General features: G+C 38.5%; 1 protein-coding gene across 1 annotated transcript in view; it reads right to left on the bottom strand.

The window, feature by feature from the left end:
• The window catches only part of LOC120245994 (protein kinase C-binding protein NELL1-like), a 362,498-nt gene that overhangs the window by 203,768 nt on the left and 132,684 nt on the right, over positions 1 to 26,046 (bottom strand). Inside the window, exon 3 of the mRNA XM_039253279.1 lies at positions 22,896 to 22,991. Within this exon, the coding sequence (XP_039109210.1) occupies positions 22,896 to 22,991 (96 nt within the window). The remainder of the gene's footprint in view (positions 1 to 22,895; positions 22,992 to 26,046) is intronic.

Raw genomic sequence — 26,046 nt, 5'->3', positions numbered from 1 at the left:
TTTTGAGAGAGACAGAGCATGAGTTGGAGAGGGACAGAGTGAGAGAGAGAGAATCCAAGCAGGCTCTGCACAGTCAGTGCACAGACTGATGTGGGGATCAAGTTCACAAACAATGAGAGCATGACCTGAGCTAAAGTCAGATGCTTAACTGATTGAGACACCCATGCACCTCTATTTGTGAGATTCGAATCCACATACCTTACCACAATGTGGTCAGTACCTTTGAGGGTTAGAGTAACTCTTGTGTTTATAATGTCAGCCTTCCTGTGACTAAATGTTTTGTGAATATTACGCAGACAACAAATACATTAAAAAATGCATTTAGCTTAGAGTCACAAAGCTCTGCTCTTGTCTAAATAATTTGCTCATCAGCCATGGAATTTCTTTTAGCTTTATTATTTTTTAGCTTTACTATATTTTATTCAGGATTGTTTGCAATTCAACTCTTATTTTTTAATTGAACAAAGGGTATTCAATTGTAATTATCCTCCCCAAATTTAATTTTGCTCTTCTGTGCCCAAAGCTATCAAAGCTTTTGACCCTTAGGTCTTTCTATATTATTTCTCAGTTCTCTCTGGTATTTGTAACTTCCACTAAGGGCCATCTGTAGATTTAATTAACTTGTTGAATCTTTCTTCTTCCAGATCATTAATGAAGTTGTTAAATAAGTCTGAGCCCAGTGTTCATCTCCGTGGTATCTTGATGGTCCTTCAACCCCAATTATGTACTACATTTCCCTATACCATTTCCTCTTATTTACACTCCCTCAGTCATTTCCCAAGCTACTGAAAGGCTCACTTCCAAATCATTTGATACCATATTTGAAATGAAATTTCATGTGAAATAGGTCTTGATATTTTTGAAACCCTGACTTAACTATCCTTAGTGGAACAGCAATTTAGAGTCCCAATTTCCCATAACATCCTGCCAATTTAAGGGAATAATTCAAACATTTAACATTTTAAATAATGCTCTCTTGGTCTTTGAAATTAAAAAGATATTCTATTTCCAAAAGGGAAATGTCCATCCTTTCAGGAAGCCTCTTCTGATACATTTAAAAACATTTTTTTTTTAATGTTTATTGATTTTTGAGACAGAGGGAAAGACACAGTGTGAGCTGGGGAGGGGCAGAGACAGAATGCAACACAGAATCAGAAGCAGGCTCCAGGCTCTCAGCTGTCAGCACAGATCCTGACATGGAGCTCAAACTCATGGACCTGGAGACCATGACCTGAGCCAAAGTCAGACACTTAACCGACTCAGCCACCCAGGTGTCCCCATGATACATATTTTTATAGAGAGTAGTTGTCATGGTATACTTATAAATCATATCTCTCCTCCCAATCTTATTTTTTTTCTAAAAGAGAAATACATCTTATAGCATCTAATTGCATGTTAGCCAGGGTTCCTTACGACTTTTCATCTATGACTAAGAAACAATTTTAGAACTCAGGGGCTACTTTCCAGCTAAAGACACTAGATTGAATACCCAGTTTTGCCATCAAACACTGAAAAAATAATATTAGAGATAAATCATGAAGGTCATAAACCCTCAAAGACAAAGCACATTGGAGAAGACATCAAGGCAACATAACTTTGGAAGCTAGGAAAGAGATGAATGAGTGTTAACTCACACTCAGAAGACATGGGGGAAAATGACTCATAGCCTACAGTGGAGGAAGCAAAGAGGCAACTTGATTTGCACCACTGAACACAGAAATTGGTGGCATCATCTATCTCTAGAACTGCTGGCAAATAGTTAGGCAAAGGGGAAAATTATTTGGAAATTACATGAGCAGTTAGAATCCTCAGAGATGTTCCTTCACCCTTCCAGACTGCTGTTTTTCTCCAACTCCATCAACGATTAGAGTTTTATTTCCAGCAGAGGGTACCGCAAATCCTGGAAGACAGCTGAGAGCAAGGATACTATGGGGTCAAGGGCAGGTTGCAAGGGCTAGATGAACCATTTTGGCATACAAATTATTTTGAGCTAAAAAGCAGTCAAAACCCAGCAGATTCAGGAAAAGCTCTTAAATCTCCTCCTTAACTGCCTCTAAGAGTTTTGATAGAGGACCAGCTCCAGGAAGAGAACCATCACCATAGAGAGCTACATTATTATATGAACTAGGCATGGTAGATAGGGAGGAACAGAGCAAGGCCTGTGGGATCACAGTCCTCTATCCCCTATGGTCTCTACGTGGCCCAGCAAACATTCATTTACTAAACATTTCTACTTTTTCATCTTCTCATGAATTGCATTCCTTTCCTTAGAAGTCCCAAATCCTCCCTCCCTCTCCTTAGTTCAGAATGACATAATACCTCATGCTGCCTCAATGTCTTTGAATCTCATGTCTGTGTGGACTGCCTGTACATAGGAAATTAAATTTGATTTTCTCCTGTTAATCAGTCTCATGCCACCTTGATTTTTAGTCCAGCTAGAAGGACCCTGAAGGACAAATAAATTCTTCTTCCCTGACAATACCACACTAAAAATAAGGGGATTAAGTGAAAATTTACATAATGAAGTTTGAAAATACTTTGCCTTAGCCTCCCCACCTGGCTCTCAGAATGCCAGCAATGAAGTATAATTTCCCTAGAAATTTAATTAACGCCTTCCAGGGGCACCTGGGTGGCTCCGTTGGTTAAGCGTCTGACTTTGGTTCAGGTCATGATCTCCCGCGGTTCATGGGTTCGAGCCCCATGTCAGGCTCTGTGCTGAAAGCTAGCACAGAGCCTGAAGCCTGTTTCAGATTCTGTATCTCCTTCTGTAACTCTCTCTGACCCTCCCCTGCTCACACTGTCTCTCTGTCTCTCTCAGGAATAAATAAAACATTTTTAAAAATTAATTAAGTCCTTCCATTAGATTGGAAGAATCTTCTGTTTTAGACTGGAACAGCTCAAAAAGAATGAGCCTAAAATCAATATCCCACATAGGTAAACTAAGGTTTTGACCAGCATTTTAATGTCTCACTCATAAAAGTGAGCAGATAGCTAAGGCTACCAGATGTGTGAGAAAAGGCAAAGATGGCAAATTAGCAGGAAAAAAAATCACCATAGAGAAAGCAAATGATATTAGTAAAACAAACAAACAAAAAACCTTTAAAAATTCTTGCTATCTGCACAAAAGTATCAACAAAGATACTATCTACAAGAATTGGAAACAGTATAAAATGAACATTCAGAAAACAGTAGTGAAACAGGATAGCAGAAATGAATAAAAAATTTGGAAGATAACATTGATGAAATATCTCTGCCTCCCAAAGACAAGTGAAATAAAAAGAACCAGATGAAAAATGAGGCCAAGGTAATTAAACAATTAGTCCAATCTAAAGTTCTGTTACCCAAATAGTAGGAGTTCCAGAAATAAAGAAAAAAGATAATTCAAAGGAATAAAATATCAAGGAATTTTTTTTAACTCCAGAAACAAAACCAGGAATTTTCAAATGGAAAGGCTGACTTCAAAGTTCTCAGTACATGGGCTTAATGACAAGCCCTCACAAAGGCACATCATCATCAAATTATATAACATGGAGAATAAAAAATAGTCCAGGATTTTCCAGAAACAGAAAAGTAGACATCATACCAATAGTGAAAAATAGAATGGCACTGCACTTCTCAAAAGTTACACTGAAACATAAGACAATGGAGTTATTTGTAGAATGTTGTTAAAAAAAAAATTCTTTGTAATCTACAATTCTAAAGCCATCCAAACTATCACCTAAGAACAAAGGTAGAGTAGACACATTTTCAGACCTGCAACATTTGAACAATTTATCTTCCAGGCACTTTTTCTCAGGAAGTCAATTAAATATCGTTTCTATAAAAATGAGGATGTAATCCAAAAAAGAGAAATAGGCAGGATTCAGGAAATAGGCGATCCAACAAGAAAGAGATGATGTAGAAAAGAGCTCCAAAGAAAACAGCTGTGTTAGAGAACTACCAGTATAGAATGGAGGGGTCAGAACACTTTGGAAAAACTTCCTTTGAATTAAAGTTATAAAATATAAAATGCATTTCAATGTGTTGGGAGGAGGCTATTATTATTTAAGGAAAATCTGGGATTGAATCAATGTTGAGTGAGTGAAAAACTGGGTGGATAAACAATACCCAAAATGAGGTAATAATTAAATCCAGATACAGAAAATATTTGTGTAATACAGGAGAACTAATAATAGCTAACTGTGCAGCTCATGCATAAATGTCATTTACATTGACATACTAAGGTAAACACTGAAAGCTGGTCTCATCACAACTGAAGATGACAGAAATGTGAAGCACGTGTCTATGCATGCACTGTGTATCTGTGCATGCGCTGTGGGTGATAAATTGAGAAAGAGATGTGTCTTTTGTCTTCCAAGGTGGTCAGCAGATAATGACTAAAACGGAGAAACCAAGAAATGATAATATAAATATATTATTATTATAGATATGAGGAAGAAAGTAAAGTACTCTAGAGAGGGGGAATGGAGTAGAAACAGAGGAAAGAATTGCTGTTTTTTTCATAAGCAGCCATGAAGAACCATTTGACTTTTTAAACTCTGTGCATTAGGAAAGAGCAGATAGTTCAATAGACAAAACAGCAAAAGACTAGGTACTACATAGAACAGTAAAATCAAATGGGCAATGAGCATATATGTTCAACTATATTAGTCATCAGAGAAGTGCAAATTAAAACCGTAATATTGGGGTGCCTGGGTGGCTCAGGTGGTTAAGTGTCTGACTCTTGGTTTCAGCTCAGATCATGATCTTATGGTTTGTGAGATCGAACCCTGCTTCAGGCTCCAACACTGACAGCACGGAACCTGCGTGGGATTCTCTCGGTCTCGCTCTGTCCCTCCGCTGCATGCTCTCTCTCTCTCTCTCTCTCAAAATAAACAAACAGAAAACCCCCACATAATATAGTACTACAACAGCAATATGGTTGAAATAAAAAAGAGAGTAGTTAAGTACTGATAAAGTTATGGTGTAAGTGGGATTTCCATTTATCACTACTGGAATATAAACAGATACAACCACTTTTAGAAACACTTTGGTACTATCTCTTTTAAATCTGAACCTAAGCATACCCAGAAATTATTTTCCTAGATATATCCATATATGGAAATATTTATATATAGTCATCCAAAAACATGCACAAGAATATTTATTATAGCAAAATAACCAACACTGTAAAGAATCCAAATGTCCAAGGATAGAATAGATGCATACATTTTGGCATATCCAACAGAATGGAATATTGTTCCCGAAGAATTTTAAAACTACAGCTCTAGGCAACAGCATGGGTACATCCTACATATCAAATGTCCAACAAAAGAAGTCAGACAAAAGAGACATACAGTTCGATTCCATTTGTATGATGTTCAAAAACAGGCAACACTAGTCTATGCTGTAGAATGGATCCTCATGTTGGGGTCTTGGAAGAGGAAAGGAGACAGGGCTTCTGGGATGCAGATAATCTTCTCTTTTAAAATGTTGGTTCTGGCTTCAAAGATGTTTTTAACTTATGAAAACGCACTGAACTGTATATTTGTTTTGTGCTCTATTCCATTCCATAGTATATTTAAATAAAAGTTTATTAGCTTTTTGAGTGTTTTCTGGACTTTCTGAGCTTCCCTCTTCCTGCACTCCCAGGATTATGTCAGGGCTTTGAGATCACCCTTAAATAAGACGAGATAGAATGTGACATTTAGCAAAGGTTTCTACTAGATAACTCTGCTAAATATTATAGAAACTGAACAGAGCAAGAGAGAGTGACTCAAGTAAGTTATTTTTCAGAAATCCCTTCAACAATGCAGAAAGCCAAGAACTTTTATTAGAGCAACAGGAACTACCTATTGTGCTACAGAAGCAAATTTCAACCTCAAACCTAACAGCTATTGGACCTTCATTTCCCTCACCTATAAAATGAGGATAATAGTAGTATCTATCTTATAATCCACTTAAGTAATCAGTCCGGGGGTGGGCACACAGTCACCTCAAAAATATTGGCAATGGGTATGCTCATACACTGAGGAATAGGGAAAGGATTTCTCCTAGATGCCCAGCACTTGCATGCTAATAACTATCAGAACATAAAAAAATTTCACTTCATGAAAATGTATTTACTTGACATTAAAGTAAGTTTACCTTGAGGAAAAAAATGAAAGGTGTTAAATCACAAAAAGATCTGCAGGTATAAATGAAACAGGCTTCAGATCTCATATAATCCTTGCCTACAAACTATCTGTTCAGAGATCTTGTTTCCTTCTGATTTTTAAAGCTCCATTTTTCTGAGGACGTGTTATGTCATACCTTCACATGTGAGAGCTGTTTTATTTTGGAATAATTTAGTTATTAATCTCTGCTGAAATGGCATCACCAAAAGGCTCACATTGTTTTTATTCTACCTCAGATTCAAAGGTTGGAGTGGGGGAACTGAAAGCCCTGTATTGGAACAGTGGCTCAATGTTTATAACTTCTTGAATTTGGAAAACTCATTTGAACCTACAGGAACATGTTTTCTTTGTAAGATGGAAAGGATGCTTATTTCACAATGGTTTCTCGAGATGCTCTGAAAAGCAAATGGCTTTCAAAAATTCTGTGAGTATAAAGACTATAAAGTTGTATTAGCTACAACTGATAACTTTGCTTTCAAATACAGAAGCTATAGAGGGCAGTCCGTACACTGCCGATTCTTTACAACCTACTAATTTATTATCATCTATTATTTACTTACTAAACCTTCTCTAGTTCTTAAAACATTGAGAGATTCTTGCAGCTTGAGGAGTTATATAATTTGGTCAGTGACACGTGGAGAGTAGCCAAGTTTGTCCAGCTTGAAAGTTGCACTGTGCCCCAGTATCCTGGTATAAGAATGCTCTATGGGTAAAGAACGTATTAGAGTGGCATCCTTCTGGCACTTTCAGGATTGAACCCCCATGTTAATGAGTCTGGGAGAGAGAAATGAACAATCCTCTAAAAGGAAGACTAGGGCTGGCATGACAAAATAATGAAGTAAAGTTTTAAAAGCATGGAATTTTAAACCAGCAGGGAAGAATTCAAGTCCAGGTGTCTCCTGTATTAGCTTTACAAACTCGAACAACTCCTTCCATCTCTTAGCCTCTATCCCCTCATCAGTAAAACCAGGATGATAATACACCCTTTCTGCAGTTATGAGATAAAAAGAGAGATGACATAGTTCCTGAAAACAAGCATTGGAGACTCTAACGACCTGTCCTCCATGAGATATGTCTATTATACCAGTCCAATTCTCACATACAGAGTGTGAACTAAAGTAGAGGAAAGTTAGTCTCTCAAACCATCAATGTGATATAGATGGTTTACAGAGGAATCATGGTGATACCCTCAGAATTCAGAGTTCAACTAAAAAAAAAAAAAAAAAAAAAAAAAACCCACACACACACCAGAGATGAGTTCTGAAAAACTGTCAAAACCTTTTAAATCAGCTTTGCCTTTTTTGAAAAGGATAGCAAATGATGGTGTTTAAAACCTTGGGCTTTGAAGCACAAAGAACTGCTCAAATCACAGTTCTGACACTTGTTAGCCCTATAATCTTGGGTGCGTTACTTGGCAGTTCTTAATCTCAATTTACTCAATAAATGAGGACAACCATTCACTTATTCAGTATTTTTTAAGTACATGCTAAGTGCCCGGCACAATGCTGAGAGCCGGAGCGTAGGCAGCAAAAACTGACTCAAGTCTCTGCTCTCATGGTCATTAGCCTTCCAGTGGGGGAAGACCCAATTGTTTATTGACAAATGGGTGATATAGTCAATGTCTTAAATGGTGACAAGTACAGTGAAGGCTGAAAAAAAGAAGACAACGGAAACATTGGGGCAAAATTTGGGGTTGCAATTTTAAGAGACTGGCAGGCAAGGCCTCTCCGAGAAGTGGGATTTGAGTTGAGACCTGAAGAAATTAAAGAAATGAGGCACTTTTATAAAGAACTTTCCAGAAAGAGAGAATACCAGGAGCAAAGGTCCTGAGGTATGCTTGAAAAATGGTGTACGAGGGGAATGGTGTAGACTTCTCTGATGGAATTAGATAAAAATATGGGGCTCAAAGATGCTGATCAAGGACTGGCTTCTGAGTTAGAAGACATATGTCAAGCACTTAGCACAAGATCTAGCCTAAGCATTAAATAAGAAGTATGGGGCACCTGGATAGCTCAGTCAGTTAAGCGTCTCTTAATTTCAGCTCAGGTCATGATCTCATGGTTTGTGAGATCAAGCTGTGCATCAGCCTCTGCAGTCAGTGCAGAGACCACTTGGGATTCTCTCTCTGCCCCTTCCCCACTTGCACTCTCTCTCTCAAAATAAATAAGCATAATAATAATAATAATAATAATAATAATAATAATAATAGTTAGTAGTAGTAGTAGTAGTAGTAGTTGAGTTTCTTCACCATTCTGGCTACAATCTTCAGAGACTAGAGAAATACTTCAAGAGACATTGAGAAAAAATTATGTAGAAAAAGGAATGTAAACATCTCCGAAATGCTAATGTGTGGCATTTATGGGGAACACACAAGTGACCGTAGTATATTTCCATATATCTGAAGACCAAGCATCTAGAAAAATTAAAGCTTGCCATTGGTTGTTTGACATCATTTTTAATGAGAGTGTCATAATAATTTGCTGACAATAAGTCAGAAAGTGCTTAAAAGTACAGTTCATAGTTCTTTAACTGTTCCAGTCAAATGATCCAATCCAGAAGGGACTTCTTGTCAATTTAAGAACCTGCGACGTATTTGGCTACACTTACTACAATCAGTGATGTGCTCTGCGAGGCCAGGGCTCGTCTGCAGGAGGAAAGGGCAGAATGACCCATCCAGTTACCTTATCAAAGTTTTTTTGTCCATAGATGCTAGTGCTTCTGTCATTCAGAAACAAGTTACACAAATCCCATTTTATTTCATTTATGTTTCTTATCATTACGACCTTGGTGTGAGAAGAATAGGACCGGCAAGATACAGAAGGAAGAAAAACGATTAGGGCTTGTATCATTTTGGTTCAGAGATGCTGTGGGATAATAAGTGCTGTATCAAGTTAGTACTTTGTAGGTTTTTAGGGAGCAGGGGAGAGAAGTTAAATATGTATGTCAGTTATGCCTCAGGGATGGTTGGTAGGAAAAAAAGGCAGGAGCCAACAAGCCAACAGGCAGTCATTTGTGATACCTGCTATGAAAGGGAAATTCAGATTGCTATGAAGAATGCTGGAAGGGGACTGACCTTGACTAGGGAGCCACAAGATATTTCTGAACAATAGCTTAAGATCTATGTGGAATAACAAGGGAAACTGGGGACTGGGTAGTGAGGTAAGAAGGAAAGTGGAGAAAGAGAAAGCCTAGAGAGAGAGTTCCAGATATGGCAAATATCACAGGCAGAGGCCTGAGTGAGAAAGACCGTTGCTCTGAGAAAATCTGAAGAAGTTCAGCGTGGGAAGGATAATAACTGTAACATGGAAAGGAGAAGTGGCTCAGAGAGAGTCATCGATTCTAATGAAAGGAGGCCAGGGTTTATGCCAACAGCAACGAAGATCCTTTAAAGTTTTTCAGCACAGATATAATTTGATTATATTTGTATTTTATAAGGTTTATATTGGCTACAACACAGGAAGAACTTTTCTTTTTGTTGTTGTTTTTGTTTTTGTTTATGAAGAAGGAACAGGACTTGGGGTCTACAGACTTACCTTCTAATCAATCCAGGCAAAACTCATTCCAGTGGTTTAGACTAGGCAGTAGGATGGAGAAGGGGGAAAAAAAAAGAATGCAGTGACTGACTGAGTGGGAAAGTGAGGGCAGAGGAGAAGTCAAGGACAACTGTTACTCTGTGTGACCTAAAAATATCAGGGACGGAGGCGGGTCACTGACAACAATAATCTTCTCATTCTCCCTGAGATACGCCATGACGGCAGTGTTGTGTCTTTGGAGATTGCCACAGAAACTAAGTGGTTCTTATTATCTATTGAGTCAACACATGTTCCGATCAACTGCTGTGTGCCAGGCACTGGGCTGGGTACTGGAGACGCAGTGGCAATAAGACCCAAGCCCCTCCCCTCTGGCTAGGCAGTCGGACCATACAAAAATAAAATAAAGCATTATCATGTCAGAAGGTGATAAAGACTCTGGAGACAACGGACAGTGACGAGAAGGAGGGATGAAGGCCTGAGGAGATAACCCTTGAACAAATACTTGCATGACATGAGGGAGCTGAAAATTCTAAGCAAACCAAAGACTAAGGGAAACATGACTAGCATGCTCAGAAAATCAAGGAGACCATTGTGTGTGGAAAAGATGGCATACAAGTGAAGGGGAGCACCATGAATGAAGGGGGAAGACAGGTAACAGGTAGGGGGGCCCAGAACGTGTGGTCTCACAGATCATGGTAATGACTTTGACTTTTACTGTATGAAAATAGGGAGCCACGGAGGATTTGGGATGGAGGAGTGGCTAGATCGACATTATTTAATAATGTCCCCTTGATTACTTTGTTGAAAAGAGACTATAATTGTACCAGAGTGAAAGAGACGTTAAGGCCTATTGGGTTTTTTTTTTTTTTTTTAATGTTTATTTATTTTTGAGAGAGAGACAGAGTGTGAGTGGGGAAGGGGCAGAGACAGAGAGAGACACAGAATGTGAAGCAGGATCCAGGCCTATTTTTACACTCATCTAGATTAGGGATGATGATATCATGTGCAAGAGCAGTAGCAGTAGAGATGTGAAGTTCGAACTCTAGATATATTTTGGAGGCAGCGTAAAGATTTTGTTATGCCCTGAAAGAGAAAAGTCAAGGACGATTTCAAGATCTTGATCCAGGGAATGTGAAAGTCTAGATCCTGCCATCAGCCAGAATGAGAAAGACCAGAGGAGAAATGTGAGAGGGGGAAGGATCAGGGATATTCTAGATTATTGGAGACCCTCAATAACCACTCTTTTCTAAGATTCTAAATTAATACCATAATACTTGTGATCAACATAAAAGTCTGTACTGCCAGCAGAGACAGCATTATCAACAAGAGCTCAGGGATTTATAAAAAATAAACAAATAAAAGACGCATTTCACTGATCAGAAGTAGTTGAGAACAAGCAGGAGTTTAAGATGTATGTGAGGGAGGGAGAGATACAGCTAGAGGCCTAGGCAGTGAGCAGGCATGGGGGTTTTCATATATCACACTTTGCCATCTGACTTTATCTCACAAGCCCGGAGAAGGTACTGAAAGGTTTTCTTAGCAAAGTATTCCTTAACAAAATAAAATCATGATAAGAAAACCTTTCAGTACCTCCTCAGTGCTTAGAAGATACAGCGTCCCCTCATGGACTCAATCTACTTTAGCTAAAATTGTGGCCACTCGGAGATAACTTTAAGGTCTCTGTTAAACTGGAGAACGCTTTAAAATCACATTAGCTCACCAAGCCAGAAACGGCTTATCTCTTCAACCATTACCAGAATGAATGCATGCATTTTGATGTTTGATTCATCATATTTTGGACCCAACTGGACATTTTCAGGCAACCAACTTTTCTAATCAGTGAATTCTATTTGAAGAGAGTGATGCAAATCACAGGAGTTCTATTCCTCCTCAGTCAGTCTATTGGCTTCAATTAGTCTTTTTCCACTTGATCTATAGTGCAGTACATAGTCTTAGATACAAAGAATACTTAGATACTAGTTGCTACGGCAAGCTTATAATTTCTGGGTTCCAGTTGGTCATATTTTCACAGATACTTGATTTTCTTTCTGGTTAGCCATTGTGCTTCAAGCTATGGTGGTGTTTGTATTCCCCAGGGCATAGGATTAAAGATGAGTATATGAACCAAGCTCCTGACTTTCACAGCTCAATAGTGTGAGCTTTCCTGGTGGGGAACAAGAACTGTTGTGATATAAATAGTCAGGAATTATTTTCTGCCTTACTAACTAGACAAGGTAATACCTAATAGCTTTCATTTGTTTGATGGGGAATGTCAATCTATTAAAAATATGGCTCCCTTCACTGTGCTTTCTGGAAAGGCATTCTGACAAAGCTACTGGAAATACACAAAATTTTTCAACTAATGGCATTTCTGTCTTCCATCCTTAGTATGATATGCCTTAAATTAGGTGTCTTTTATTTTTTTTAAGTTTATTTATTTTGAAAGTGACTGTGAGCTAGCATGAGTTGGGGAGGAGCAGAGAGAGGTAGGAGGAAAGAAAGAGAGAGAAAGAAAAAGAGAATATCCCAAGCAGACTCTGTTCTGCTAGTGCAGACCCCAAAATGGGGCTTGAACTCACAAACCCTGAGATCATGACCTGAGCCAAAATGCAAAGTCAGACGCTTGACCCACTGAGCTAGCCAGGCACCCTGAAATTAGGTATCTTTTAAATGAGATTTCAAATGGAATTATTACAAGTTGCAATTTACAAAATGAAAAAGAGAAGACCATGTAAAATTTAAGGTCCTTGACTGTACTCATTCATTTATCCATCTATCAAGCACGTATTTACTGAACTCAAATGTAATAGGATATTTAAACTGGACTTTCCCCATATCAGAGTTTTGGCAGATAATACTATATTAAGGATTCCTACATTCCAAAGCTGAGTGCTAGACTGCCTTTACAACACTTTCAAAAATCAGCTGTGCCTACATTAACTATGAACCACCTTCTAGCTCTGTAAACAAAGGCCTAGAGATGTAGCAAGGGATGCTGATAAGGCCCAAAGTGAGGATCTTGTTAGAGAAAACCATTTGGCAGGCTGCCAACTCTAGGTCACTTGTGGGGGTGGGTGCAGGGAGAGAGGTAAGAACTTCCTCTGACAATCCATCTAAGGGTCACAGGCTTCAAACACACCTAGAAATGTCCTCTGGATGGTGAGGGACATAGCAACTGGTATTTGACATACCTCAAAAGTCTAAAGGTCAATGCCTGGATCTGTGGCTGCCTCAGCCATACAGCAGGGCAAAAACAAACAAACAAAAACTACATTGGAGAGGGCTGTACTTGGGCTAATGGAGGGGAAAAGTATCTCTTCCTACAGAAGAGAGTCAGAGCTTCCTATGTGAATCCTGCAGGGCAAAGCAGCCAAAGAGTGGAGGGGACCTTCATAAGCTTAGAGCTGCAGGAGGGCAAAAGGACTGCCCGTGTCAATGGAACTTCACTTGGAAATCCCTAGTGACCAAAGACCCTCACCAAGGAGGCTTGTGAAGTAAGAACTAGGCACTGCACATCATCTCCCATCCAGAAAGCCTCAGGGCTAGAAGACACTGCACCTGGCAGGTGAGGCTGTGTCCTCTTTCCTACAAATTCTCTCACCCTGAGTAAGATTCATATGATCTATGAGCTTTAAAATTGGATATTGAAGGAAGAAAAAGGAAAACTGTCATACCTGCTTCTTACTGCAGACTTCTCAGATTGAAACAAGTTGATAACTGGGGACAGTAAAAAGCTTCTATTTGGTGTTAACACAATATGGACTTAATTGCTGAACTGAGCTAATTTTTGGTCCTGAAAGCTCCCAAATAACACAAGGACCTGATAAGCCATAGTGACATCAACATCTTCCCAGCATTTTATCTGTGTCTAGTGCATGTGTGTCTGTACATAAACATTGTACTCCTATTGAACATGCCATTTTTACTTCATAATGTCTAACTCACACCAGATACCAGGGTATTTTAAAAACACTTTCATTTTTAAAAAAAAATTATTTTCTTAAGGGTGCCTGAGTGGCTCAGTCAGTTAAGCAGCTGCCTTCAGTTCAGGTCATGATCTTATGGTTTGTGGGTTCAAGCCCCACATCAGGCTCTTTGCTGTCCGTGCAGAGTCTATTTCAGATCCTCTGTCCCCCTTTTTCTCTGCCCCTCCCTCACTTGTTCTCTCTTTCTCAAAAATAAAGAAAAATTTATAAATAAAAAGAAATTATGTATTTATTTATTGGGGGGGGGGGGAAGAAAGGAGAAACAGAGAATCCCAAGCATGCTCTGAGCTGTCAGCATAGAATCCAATGTAGGCCATGATCTCACAAATGGTTAGATCATGACCAGAGCCAAAATAAAGAGTCAGATGCTTAACTGATGAAGCCACCCAGGTGCCCTAAGAATACTTTCCAATGGGGAAGTACTATTTTTATTCTCCCTTTTTTTAAAAAAATCAACAAACAGAGGCACAAAAGATTGAACTAACTTTCTAATATGACAGAGTAAGGCCTTAGAAACAGAATGCATTCAGAATTTATGTTCTTAACCATATACTATGTCTCCCATCTCATTAAATACTCTTCTTCTTTCATAGGTTTGAAAGGTTCCACACATAGTTGCCTATATTTTATTTCACTAACTCTCCATTGTTATAAATCTAGGTTTCTTCCAATGTATTATTATTTAAAATGCCATCCTTTCAAGATTTTAGGTACATCTTCAAACCTCATGTATGTGGCCATCTTTGATTATTCTCTCCATGTAAATTCCTAGGCAAGTTTGATGAATGAGTTTGGACCACTTTAAGGGTTCTCTAAGAAGATTACTCCCATTTTACACAGGAAAGTTGACGTTGCCTCCATCATATAGCTAGTCAAGCATAGAATTAGGGAATAGCATCCAGGTTTCCTGATGCCAAACTGAGAATCAGAAGGTATGTTTTTCTTGCATGAACTTGGGGAATCAAGAAAGGGGTAAGGAAGTACTTGTAGAAGGACCAGTGGGTAGCCTTTTCAATGAGGTCTCACATCTGTCTAGGGAAAAGCCATCTATGCTATCAATAATACTGTGAGAAGTTGGTGTGACATCTTCAACTCCAACAAATGGGAAACAAATAATAACAAAAAAGATATCATTCCCAAGGACTATATCAAAGTTATACAAGCCACTATTTCAGGTGAATTAACTCACTCTTTCCCGAGAGCAAATCTCTGGTGCACAAATTAATATGTATTACCTGGATACAAAATTATATAAAATGTTTATGGGACTAGAGAGAATATGAATTAGCAAAGATAACATGAATAAAAGTGCTTTCCATTTGAATGCTACAGTGAGAGGCCATAAGAGGTGGTAGAAAGACTAGAGACCTCAGTAGCAGAAGGTGAATGTAAGGAAGACATGACTCCACCATTTACCTGCTGAGTGTCCTTGGGGAAGTAGCCTATTATTTCTGAGTCTTATTTCTGAGTTTTATTACCTGGTGCATTGAGAGCAGAATTAATGATAGATACCATTTATAGACACCTACTGTATGACAGGCACTCTACCAAGTGATTTAAATGGACGATTTCATTTAATCTCACCATAATATTATGAAATAAATGGCAGTGATACTCCTTTTTTAGTGGTAAACAAGCTTAGAAACATTATATATATCCGATCCCATATCCTATATTCTGAAACCCCAACTCAGAATGAGCTAGGGTGGCTTCAGAGATTGTGCTCTTTATCCCTATTTTGTTTATTTTCTTCCTGCCTTAGGCACAACAAAAAAGTTGAAAGGAATAGGTGAAAACAGTGCACATAAGGAAGTAGGAAATTATGGGTCATTCATCACCAGAGAACAGAGTTTAATTGGCCTCCTAAAGAACCCATTCGGTTCAACTGCCCTTGGATACAGGTAATGTGATCAAGAGGAAAAAGATTAGGGGCTCCTGGGTGGCTCAGTTAGTTAGGCGTCCAACTTTGGCTCAGGTCATGATCTCACAGAGGGTGAGTTTGAGCCCCGCATCAAGCTCTGTGCTGACAGCTCAGAGCCTGGGCCTGCTTCAGATTCTGTGTCTCCCTCTCTCTCTCTGGCCACTCCCTCCCTCCCTCCCTCCCTCCCTCTCTCTCTCTCTCTCTCTCTCTCTCTCTCTCTCACACACACACACACACACACACACACACACAAATAAACATACATTACAAAACTTTTTAAAAAAGAGTAAAGACATTTTTGGAAGGTGTATGAACTTTGGATTCAGTACTACATGGGTTAGAACCCAACTTCACTAGATACTGGCTGAATAACATGCATATGTGTCCTCGTAGACAGCTGAAAGGGTGACACTAGGTGCCTCACAATAAGTACAAACATTTGGGGACTGAGAATAGATGAGAGGTGGGTAATGCAAGTTTTACTTCACAGAGGCTAATTCATGAAGCAGATCTACTATCAGAACTCAGGCCTCTGCCTCTACTCCAGTCCTCTGTACTACCCTAGGCTGCATCCCTAATTTATAGTCCATATCTCTATTTATGAGCAAAAGCTATCATTCCCAAAAGTTGTACTGATATGACTTGACAACTTGCTCTGTATTAAGGAGATGAGAATGAAAAATGGCTTGAGGAATTTTTCCCTATGCCTGACACCAGACTAAATGGCAATCCCAGGGGCGCTTGGGTGGCTCAGTCGGTTAAGCGTCCGACTTCGGCTTAGGTTATGATCTCACGGTTCGTGGGTTCGAGCCCTGTGTCGGGCTCTGTACTCACAGCTAGCTCAGAGCCTGGAGCCTGTTTCAGAGTCTGTATCTCCCTCTGTCTCTCTGACCCTCCCCTGCTCATGCTGTCTCTCTCTCTCAGAAATAAATAAAACATTTTAAAAAACTGCAATCCTGGCAGGTCAAGGAAAGGGTTTTGAAATAGCTCCAAATAGCTCTAAGGCTTAAGTGGCAACTCCATTTTGGAGCCATGGGGAAATGTGTTAGATCTTTGGCTGAATTCTTCCATCGTAGCTGAAAGAAGAAGAAAAGGGGAGTGGTTGGAATTGAAGACAGGGAGAAGGTACCCAACAAGGTACGCAAGGTGAAGGATCTCAGTGATGGTGGGTCTGGGCTCCTCTTCCCCACTGCAATGCCTCTTCTCTGCTATTCTCTATTTCTGGAAACCTTCAGAGCAGGGAATAGCTCCTCAAACAAATTCACACTCATCTGACTTTAATTAAATTTTAATGCTTTAATGAAGCATCTGTGTTTATTCTTTTTTGGTTGGTTCAACTCAGAGAAACCCCAAACTCTTTTATTTCCCTTTTAGAGGAAGCCACAAAAGCACTGCTTACTCCAGCACCTATCGGCTGTACAACAGCAGTAAACTTACTGAGCCTGCACCATGTGCTGGGCAACCAGAGAAAGCTCATGAGGAGAAAAGGTAAATAAATCTAACTGCTAAGAACTTGAAGAGGCACATTTATACTCATTCTCTTTCCACATGTCTTCCCCACAGTCTCATGATACTTGGAGAGGAAACAGAAAAAAATTTCTCTTCTCTGTTGACAGAATGGAACTATTATCCACCGTTTTAAAAGCTCTTAATTTTTTTCCCTGAAACAGGAGTGGGCAGAGAAAATGCATACAGATGAAGGACAGCAGAGAGCTCTCAAAATCAGAGCAATATTTAAAATTTGGAAGAGTACAGAAGTCTTTATTTTTACCTCGTGGATAGATAACATACTCAGGGCAAACTGCTACCCTCTGTTTCTATGTCTGCAAGTCCCTGAGACACAGGGAGAAGAACAAATTATCTGGCAAAAAAAATCACTTTCCTTTAAGGAAAAGCTAAAAGACCCACGTAACTGAGAAAAATAAAGTCCTTTTATGTTCTTTGTAGTAAGGAATGATTTTTAAAAGTTTAAAATAAAAAAAATATTTATTGTATTAGAAAATTCAGAAAATCAAAATAAGAAAATAGTTACCAGAAATTATATTGTGAATAGATAAGACTGTTAAACATTTTTTGCTATTTATTGATTTCCCTGAATTTTTTTTTTTTTTTTTGCTTTTTAATGTTTATTTATTTTTGAGAGACAGAGTGTGTGTGTGTGCATGCGCACAAGTAGAGTAGGTGGGGTGAGGAGCAAAGGCTCCAAAGCGGGCTCCACGCTGACAGCAGAGAACTCAATGTAGGGCTTGAACTCACAAACTGAGAGATCATGACCTGAGCAGAAATCAGATGCTCAAATGATTGAGCCACTCAGTTTCCTCCTTGAATATTCTTGATCAGGTACTTACCATGCTTTGGAAAGGCTTATAGATTATGAGAGGCTTAATGGTTATGTGAGTTTACTGAATAATATTTATAAATGAACCCATTTCTGAAGCCATGTGGGAGATATTCAAGATCTGCTATATTTAGAATATCAGCACTTTTTTTCTCTAATTTTTTACATTAGATTATGGTCTAGCCTATAGTTTGATGAGTACTGTCCAATTTTGTCTGATTCACAAGATCCTGATTATAAGTGCCTGGGTATATAACTTGAATTCATGAAATTTACAAGTAGAGAAATGCAGTAAAATTAGCTTTCCTGTCTGTACCACCACCAGACGGTAACATCTTCATTTATATCCCAGTCAAAACTCTTTCTAAAACTGACTCCCTAGTATCGTCAGAGAGAAATCATTTTAGAGATTTCATGTAAGATGTGTGTGTCTAAGTTTTTTATTATGAGACATTATCTTCTTATTACATATATTAAAACACTTTCTGAAAAGAAAAAGAAAGAATAAAGGATTTTCTCTTCCTTTAGAAGAACACAAGGGTTAGGGTAACTTACTCATTGGGCAGGGTTAGAGCATTCACCTGTGTACTCTGTCAGTGGGACAAAGTAGACCTTGATGTGGCCCAGCTTCCACATCAACCTGGTGCCTATGACAATAAGAAGGTGCGTCTCACATAGCACCTGGTGGATATCAGCCAGCCTCTGGCTCTTGGATGGTCAAGAATTTGAGCACTTCTAAGAAATGCTCAACAGATTCTTTAAAATGTCTGGTCTTCCCCCGCCCCCCCCCCCCAACCAAAATGCTTATAAGTTGCATATTATCAACTAAAACTGAGATACATTACCTAAAATATATATGTGTGTGCATACGTACATACATATATACATACATAAAATTTTTGTCAAATATTTTTTTTTAACGCTACATCTTAACCTGGTGTTGTCAGTAGGCATTAATTCTGCCTCCCTGGCAATATTTGGCAATGTGAAGAAATATTTCGGCTTGTCAAGGCTGGGGATGACAAGGCTGATGGTATAGAGCTACAGCGATACTGCTAAATATCTTAACCATGCACACGACAGCCCTCCACAACCAAGAATTATCTGTTCCACAAGGTCAATGTTGTCAAATTTAAGAAACCTTTTAACTGGACATAATTTGATACCTTGTATATAATCTCTATTTGTTCTTGCTTGCAAATGGCTTAATGCCAGGTAGAAAACTTAATCTCATTCACTTCTCAGAAGATGGTGTTCTGCTGTTCTCTGGTAGATGACCTATTTTTGGATTTAATGTAGCTCTTCAGTTTCACCTTTGGAAAGTCTCTGGGAGGACTTAATATTGTTTTATTTTGTTTTATGTTTGGCTACATTATGTCAGTATGCCACGAAGGTCTGTTAGCTCCCTCAGGTTAACAAGAGAGCTTTCTCCAGCTGCTCTTTCTATCCTAAAAGTAGCAAAGTGATTCATCTGATTCTTTGCTTATCTCTCTCATTAGACATCTCAATGTTCATGGAGAAACCAAATCAAAGGTAAGGACATAGAGAAGGACCAACGTAATTCACTGTCCAGAAACCACGGAAGATAAAATTTTGCTTATTCTGAGTAAATTTTATGAAAAACTTACATTTACTAAAATCTCATCAATAGAAGATAAATACAGGTGTTCATCTTTGAGGTAACATACCAAACACAGGTAGGAGTCTTAACTTCATTAAATTCTAGATAGGCATTTTCTTTAACAAATGATTTCAATGATTTAACTAAATGTACTTATATTCTGAAAGGCTGAATATCACAATGGATAAAGCCAAAACTGGAGGGGGGGGGGCGGGGGAGTGCAAGGGAAACATTTTTAAGACTAAACATAAGTGAATTCTATACAGCTAAAATGGGACGTTTTAATTAGCCTTGAAATTGTAACAAACCAAATAAAAGATTTAGTCTAATCATGCCGTGAGACATTTATAATGCGTTTGCATTTTTCCCTTGTATCCTGAGACTCAAGGCATCATTATTCAAAGGCAAACAGAAGTACTTAATGTTTACTACTAATGATCAACGTGACAAAATAATTCAGGTAAGATACGGCATAGGTTTCAGTGTTTGCCCTAAATTCATCTAATCCATTGCACACAAATGACTGAAAAATGTATGCTTTATCCTACTCACAAAAAAATCTCACAGAATTGGAATACTGGCCAGCCTTATGGGACACCTGGGTGGCTTAGTTGGTTAAGCGTCTTGATTCGGCTCAGGTAACAATCTCACAGTTCATGGGTTCGAGTCCCATGTCGGGCTCTGTGCTAACAGCACGGAACCTGGAGCCAACTTTGAGTTCTGTGTCTCCCTTCTCTCGATGCCCCTCCCCTGCCCTTGCTCACACCCAGTTTCTCTCTTTCTCAAAAATGGATAAACATTAAAAAAAAAAAAAAGAATACTGGCCAGCATTTAATGGAATGGCTTTGCTACTGATGGGAGATGGCATCACATGTGGAGAAATAACCTTACAATAACTGCACAAAGATTCAAGAAAATGCAATTGTCAATCTCAAATTTAACATTTTTAACATTTACATAGGAACCCATGTCCTGCCCATCCTTGCTTCATTTTTTCCTCAGGTTTTAACTTTCTCCTCCATCTCTTTTTTCCCTGTTCCACATCATGGACCAGAATGTAAGTACTGATTCACCAACCCCTTATTGAGCAGAGAAAAGGCCAAAGGTCAAATCAACAAGCCATCACGTATAGGAGGATTAGGAGGAACTTGACGGAGGACCAAGGGGGAGAAGAAGGGCGGAAATGGTGGGGGAAAGGGAGAGAGGCAAACCATGAGAGACTCTTGAATGCTGACAAAAACTGAGGACTGATGGATGTGGGGGGGAGGGGGGATGGGCATGGAGGAGGGCACTTTGGGGATGAGCACTGAGTGTTATGTAGAAACTAATTTGACAATAAACTATTTGTAAAAAAAAAAAAAAAAAAAAAGAAATGACAATTTTTCCTGAGCGGCCACTGACTCAGGTCCCCGTCAAAGATAAATGCTCTTCCCTAATTCTTTAAAAGCTAAAAAGAGTAAGAACTTTAAAGATGTTCTCATTAAACATCTCAATACAATTTAACAACTGGTTTATAAGACCAACCTGAGGTGCCTGGTGAAAGTACAGACATCTGGGCCCTCCCCCAGATATCCTGATTCACCAGGTCTAGGCTGGGAGCCCAGGAGTCTGGATTTTAACAGGAAGGCCACGTGTTTTCCTTGAGAAACACACACAAGGGTTTCTAATGCAGGCTTTGTGCAATGCACCTTATGTTTTAGTCTCTGTTCTAATACTGGCTCTGTAGCACTGCAGAAGCTGCCTAACCTGGATAAAGCTTTAGTTTACACTCTATAAAATGGGAGCAGTGATATCAATCTCTTTTGTGAGTTAATATTAAAGCACTCATTTTAAAGACCTGACAACATAGCTAGTACATGACAAATGGTCTATTGGGAGTACTGGTATCCATCAGTATCAACATCTTCACCATCACCATTCTGTCCCCATTAACCCCTGGATACTCATTTTAGGGACTCACAGCAGTTCTAAAGGAAATGGGAAAACTTTAGGGTTTTTTTTCAGTTTACAAAACTTAATCAAAATCTAATGCACTGCAGTAAAGGCATGTGTGCTAAGTTACCATTTGTGTCTTTGCTTTTGGAAAGAAAATTTCAGCTCCACGGGGTAATGCTCTCATGCTGCATAGAAGCAGAACTGGGCTCCTGTATATGTGTCTTTTTAAGGACAAGCCAATTAATTTAATAAATGTGATGATTTGTTGATAAAATCACAAAATATGGAAACAATGGTATGCACATTGTTGATTTCCTTATTGAATAATTCATGTAAATTTTGAAATCTTTTTTTATAAAGAATCAGGCTGCCTGATAAATATACAGGTAGCACAATGTAGTGGTACATTGGACAGTTTGGGGTATAATAGGCTCATTAAAAAAAATAAAACTTTAAACATGCAGGAGAGAAGAGCTTTGCTTAGATCTTTGGAATTAGACGAAGACATCCTAAAACTTATCAAATAAGAGGAATAATGATGAAAACACCGTGTTTCCAGATTTCTAGGCTATTCTTTGATAAGTGTCAAGTATGATATTCCCTTCTCAGAAAAACACCATTCAGTGGTTTTACCCTAACAAAGCTCATGGGCAAATATACTGAAATATTCAACCTTACACACGGCATAAACCCCTTGCCTGCACTGATTACATACACCTGGCACATGGACCTCAAATGGCATCATTCACTCACACAAAGGTAGGAGGACTTCTTCAATTAATAAGAGAGTTGGTTTTCACCAAATAGCACTGGGTGTAAACATTACATTTATTGCCAATACAAAGAGGCACATAATGGAATCTTACCAATACTAATCGGCTTATATTATCGGGTCCATGAATGATAATGTTCACTATAAACCAAAATTAGAATAAAATTCCAAGCATACCAATAAACCTGCTGCTAGAGTTATTTAATGTGCTTTTATGCAAAGAGCATGTGGTTCTAATCTAGATTCCGTTGATGCAGCAGACTGCTACTCCAATAGTTGCACGTTATGCTACCCATTACATGATAAGTTGGGCAGGTCAGTACGTCAGGCTTTATCTCTAATTAGCACTAAATAACCACACTGCCAATGAAAGCAGAGAAAAGACTTGACCTTGCTAAATTAGACATGCTGGAGAGAGGGCAAATGAAGACCTGTTTTCAAAGGAAGGATGCCTAATATGCAGTAAGCAAAATGTACCCTTTGGAAGAGGTATACCTGCCATCAAAACATAACGTTTCAAGTCCACCCACAGTCCTGTATTTAGAGAAAGAGCTCCACTCTCTGTGAAAGATTCTGTTTCTGTCTCCACTCCCTACCCCCCAACCCCCCAAAATGACAAAACAGGCAGGGTTACCTTTCTCACAGTGGCTTCCCGTGAATCCAGAAGGACAGACGCATTTGTTAGGAGATACACATGTTCCACCGTATCTGCAGCCCTCTTGGCAGAAAGCTGTCACACAAAAAATAATAATAAGAAGAGATTTCTCTTAGATAAGATGGCAATAAGGAAACTCATGGTGAAGAGCATGAATGCTGAAACAATCCTCTCTGTTGCAGAGAATATGTATGTGTTGACATATTTAAAAGTTTCTGTGTGCAAAAAGAAATAAACATAATAATACCTATTTCACTGGTTTATAGGAGATCAATTGAAATAATGGATATTAAGTATTTAGCACAGGGCTAGCATGTGCTAAGCGGCAGTTAGTATGAGCAGCTATTACTATTGCTGTTATTCTGATTACTGATATATCTGAAATCAAATAGGATAACTAGAAAGGATAGGGTAGGGCAAAGGCAAAGGCATTTAAAACACTATTTTGAAATTACTCCTTGTAACTGCTTTTAATGCATTTTTTATTATAATAAAAATATTTGTGTATTTCTTTAAAAGATTTGGAATAGTCTATACAATTTTTGATGACATAAATTTAAGTGCTGACCGTTGCATACTTAAGATGTTTCCAACAATTTCATCATAAAACAATACCTTGTCCTTAGAGCTAAAATGCTTACCACACCTCAAATTATTCCTTTAGGATAAATGCTTCAACGTGCAAATGCTGCTTCAAAGGGAGTATTCTTTGTTAAGTCTTTTGATAAGCAGTGAAAAATTAACCCAACCCCAACTCAGGGCTGCCCTGTTAGCCTTCGGAGACCAGGTTAGTTTCCCATTACCCACCAGCACAGCATATAGCTTCATGAACCTCTCCTTAGCAGTACTACCTATAATTGTTCACTTATGTATAATTGATTACCACCTTCTGTTTCATCCACTGGACTGTAAGACCCATCAGGACAAATAACTTGGATTGTTCTTGCTCCCCATTGTACCATAATTTCAGAACTTGAGCACGCAACAGATGCTTCAAAAATAGTTACTGAATGAACTAACCTATATTCTGCAGTTTATTCTGACAGGAAAACCCTTAACAATTCCTCTGCATTTCCATGCCGGATAACTTATGATCAAACCCTTCAGCATAACCCATAATTTAGTGTACCAAAACTGCAAAATTTGTCATTAATGAAGGTGATTGCAACTCGTTACCACTGAGTCTCTTTCATTCACAAGAGAGCTAGGTGAGCAAATGTTTTTAGTTGCAGCTAGAAATATGTCACACTGGAAAAATGTCATCATTCTATTTTGCCATCATCAAAAAAGTAGTATGGGTTTAATTTTTAAAAAGCTACATAAAACCCCTGGATAGGTGAACACTAGTTCAAATACATAGAGCTTCTCACAATATTGCCATTTGCCACGTCATTTAATATCCCCTGGATAATTTAACATTCTGTAGCCTAGTAATTAATCGTGAGCTCCTTTGCTTCTGCCAGAGGACCGACAGCGTGTCCCTTGCTATTCAAATACCATTTCCCATTTTCTAACATCTTTGTACCCTAAGACTATGCAAAAAACATTTAGACCCCATCAGCCTTGGTATGTTCATCACAAACCAATATGTATATAAATATATGCATGCAAATGTATACAAAATCTCTTGTCCCCCAACTCACACATTTGTGCTTTGGGGACTGACATTTCAAGTAGGATATTTAACATAGAGCTCTGCACCAAAGGTAATAACAAAAATAAATAAAGTGTTATGGCAAACTGAAATGGCAGATGGAAAGCTGGTAAAGAGAAGTTTCAAGTAACACCAAAAGACAACAGGAATTTGGAAGCAAGAAGCTCAGCCTGGGTGTCTTTCATGAAACAAACAGCACTAGGGTCAGAGCTGTGTGCACTGGTCCACACACACGTACACAGATTCATAGTAATACACATGGGTGCTCCTAACTTACTCAACTCTTACAAAGAAATGATTGAGATTTTGTGAGGAAAGCATGTTTGCAATGTTCTAAGAATGCAGATGTCATAATAAATAGGGTGCTGTGAGGATGAAATGACTTAATATTTGTAAGGGCCATTAAACAGCATGTGGCATGTAGTGTTTAATTACTATTTTGTTAAATAAAATTGATTAATGGCAATATCATTATGACTGTGAAGCATGGAGCAGGAACAAATTGTCTAATACCCAGACAATATAAACCCACTCAAAAAGGAGTTGGGCTTCACCAAGATATGGGTTAAAGGTGTCCTTTGTTATTTGTGCTTGATTTAGTTTCTAAGAATAGTAGTAGTGGCCTTTATCACAGAAATGCCAGATAGGTGTTACTGTTTCTTTCACAAAACAGGTGAAACAAAGCATCCTGCCTTAGGCCATACAGGTAGCAAAGCAGAAGAGCAAAGATTCAAGCAGGCTTTTTTAGCTACAGGTCTGTTCTTCATATGTTACAGTGCAGGCTAATCTGAAACCTGGCATTCACATGAGCAGCTTTATTCTTTTTTCTTTTTTCTTTTTTTTTTTTTGGATAGTTCCATAAGGGCTAAGTAAATAGCCTATAAATTGAAAGAAAAAAAAATAAGTACAAATGCACATATGGCATCAAAGAAGGGGGGTAGGGAGCTGTTCAGGTTCATGTAAGTCTTATCGAATCTCCATTTTTGTCTGAGACTAGTCACAATTTACCAAATCAAGGCACATACTATTTTTTTACTGGAATTCATACAGAACAAAACAGAAAGTCATTACCCATTCAAACTTCAGAGAGTATGAAAAAGTAATTTAAAAAAACAAAACAGGCAAATAAAACAGGAACATGTCATCCAAAATTTGAACTACTTGAAATGAAGATCAGTGCAAGGTTTCTTTGAATACTTTATAAGACATCAAAAGACACTAGCATCCTAAAGGTTGTGGATAGATTATTTATATCTGTTTCTTCTTGATTAACTATTAACCTAGCATTTCAAAGACAAAGACTCTGATGCTCAGAGGACCTATAATTTTGTACAGCATGACTTAGCGGATGGTAAAACCACAATAAGAAGCCAAGTCAGCACAGCATTTCTTTCCAGTTTCCGAGAAGTCAGGGCAGTAGAACCACATGACTCAAATCCTTGTTCTATATTTAATAGCTGTGTCACCTACCGCAAA

Source organism: Hyaena hyaena, unplaced genomic scaffold (genome assembly GCF_003009895.1).
Source record: "Hyaena hyaena isolate Hyena2069 unplaced genomic scaffold, ASM300989v1 scaffold_449, whole genome shotgun sequence".
Classification (NCBI taxonomy): domain Eukaryota; kingdom Metazoa; phylum Chordata; class Mammalia; order Carnivora; family Hyaenidae; genus Hyaena; species Hyaena hyaena.
The sequence above is the reverse complement of the archived record's forward strand: the minus strand, read 5'-3'. Positions and strand labels throughout refer to the sequence as shown.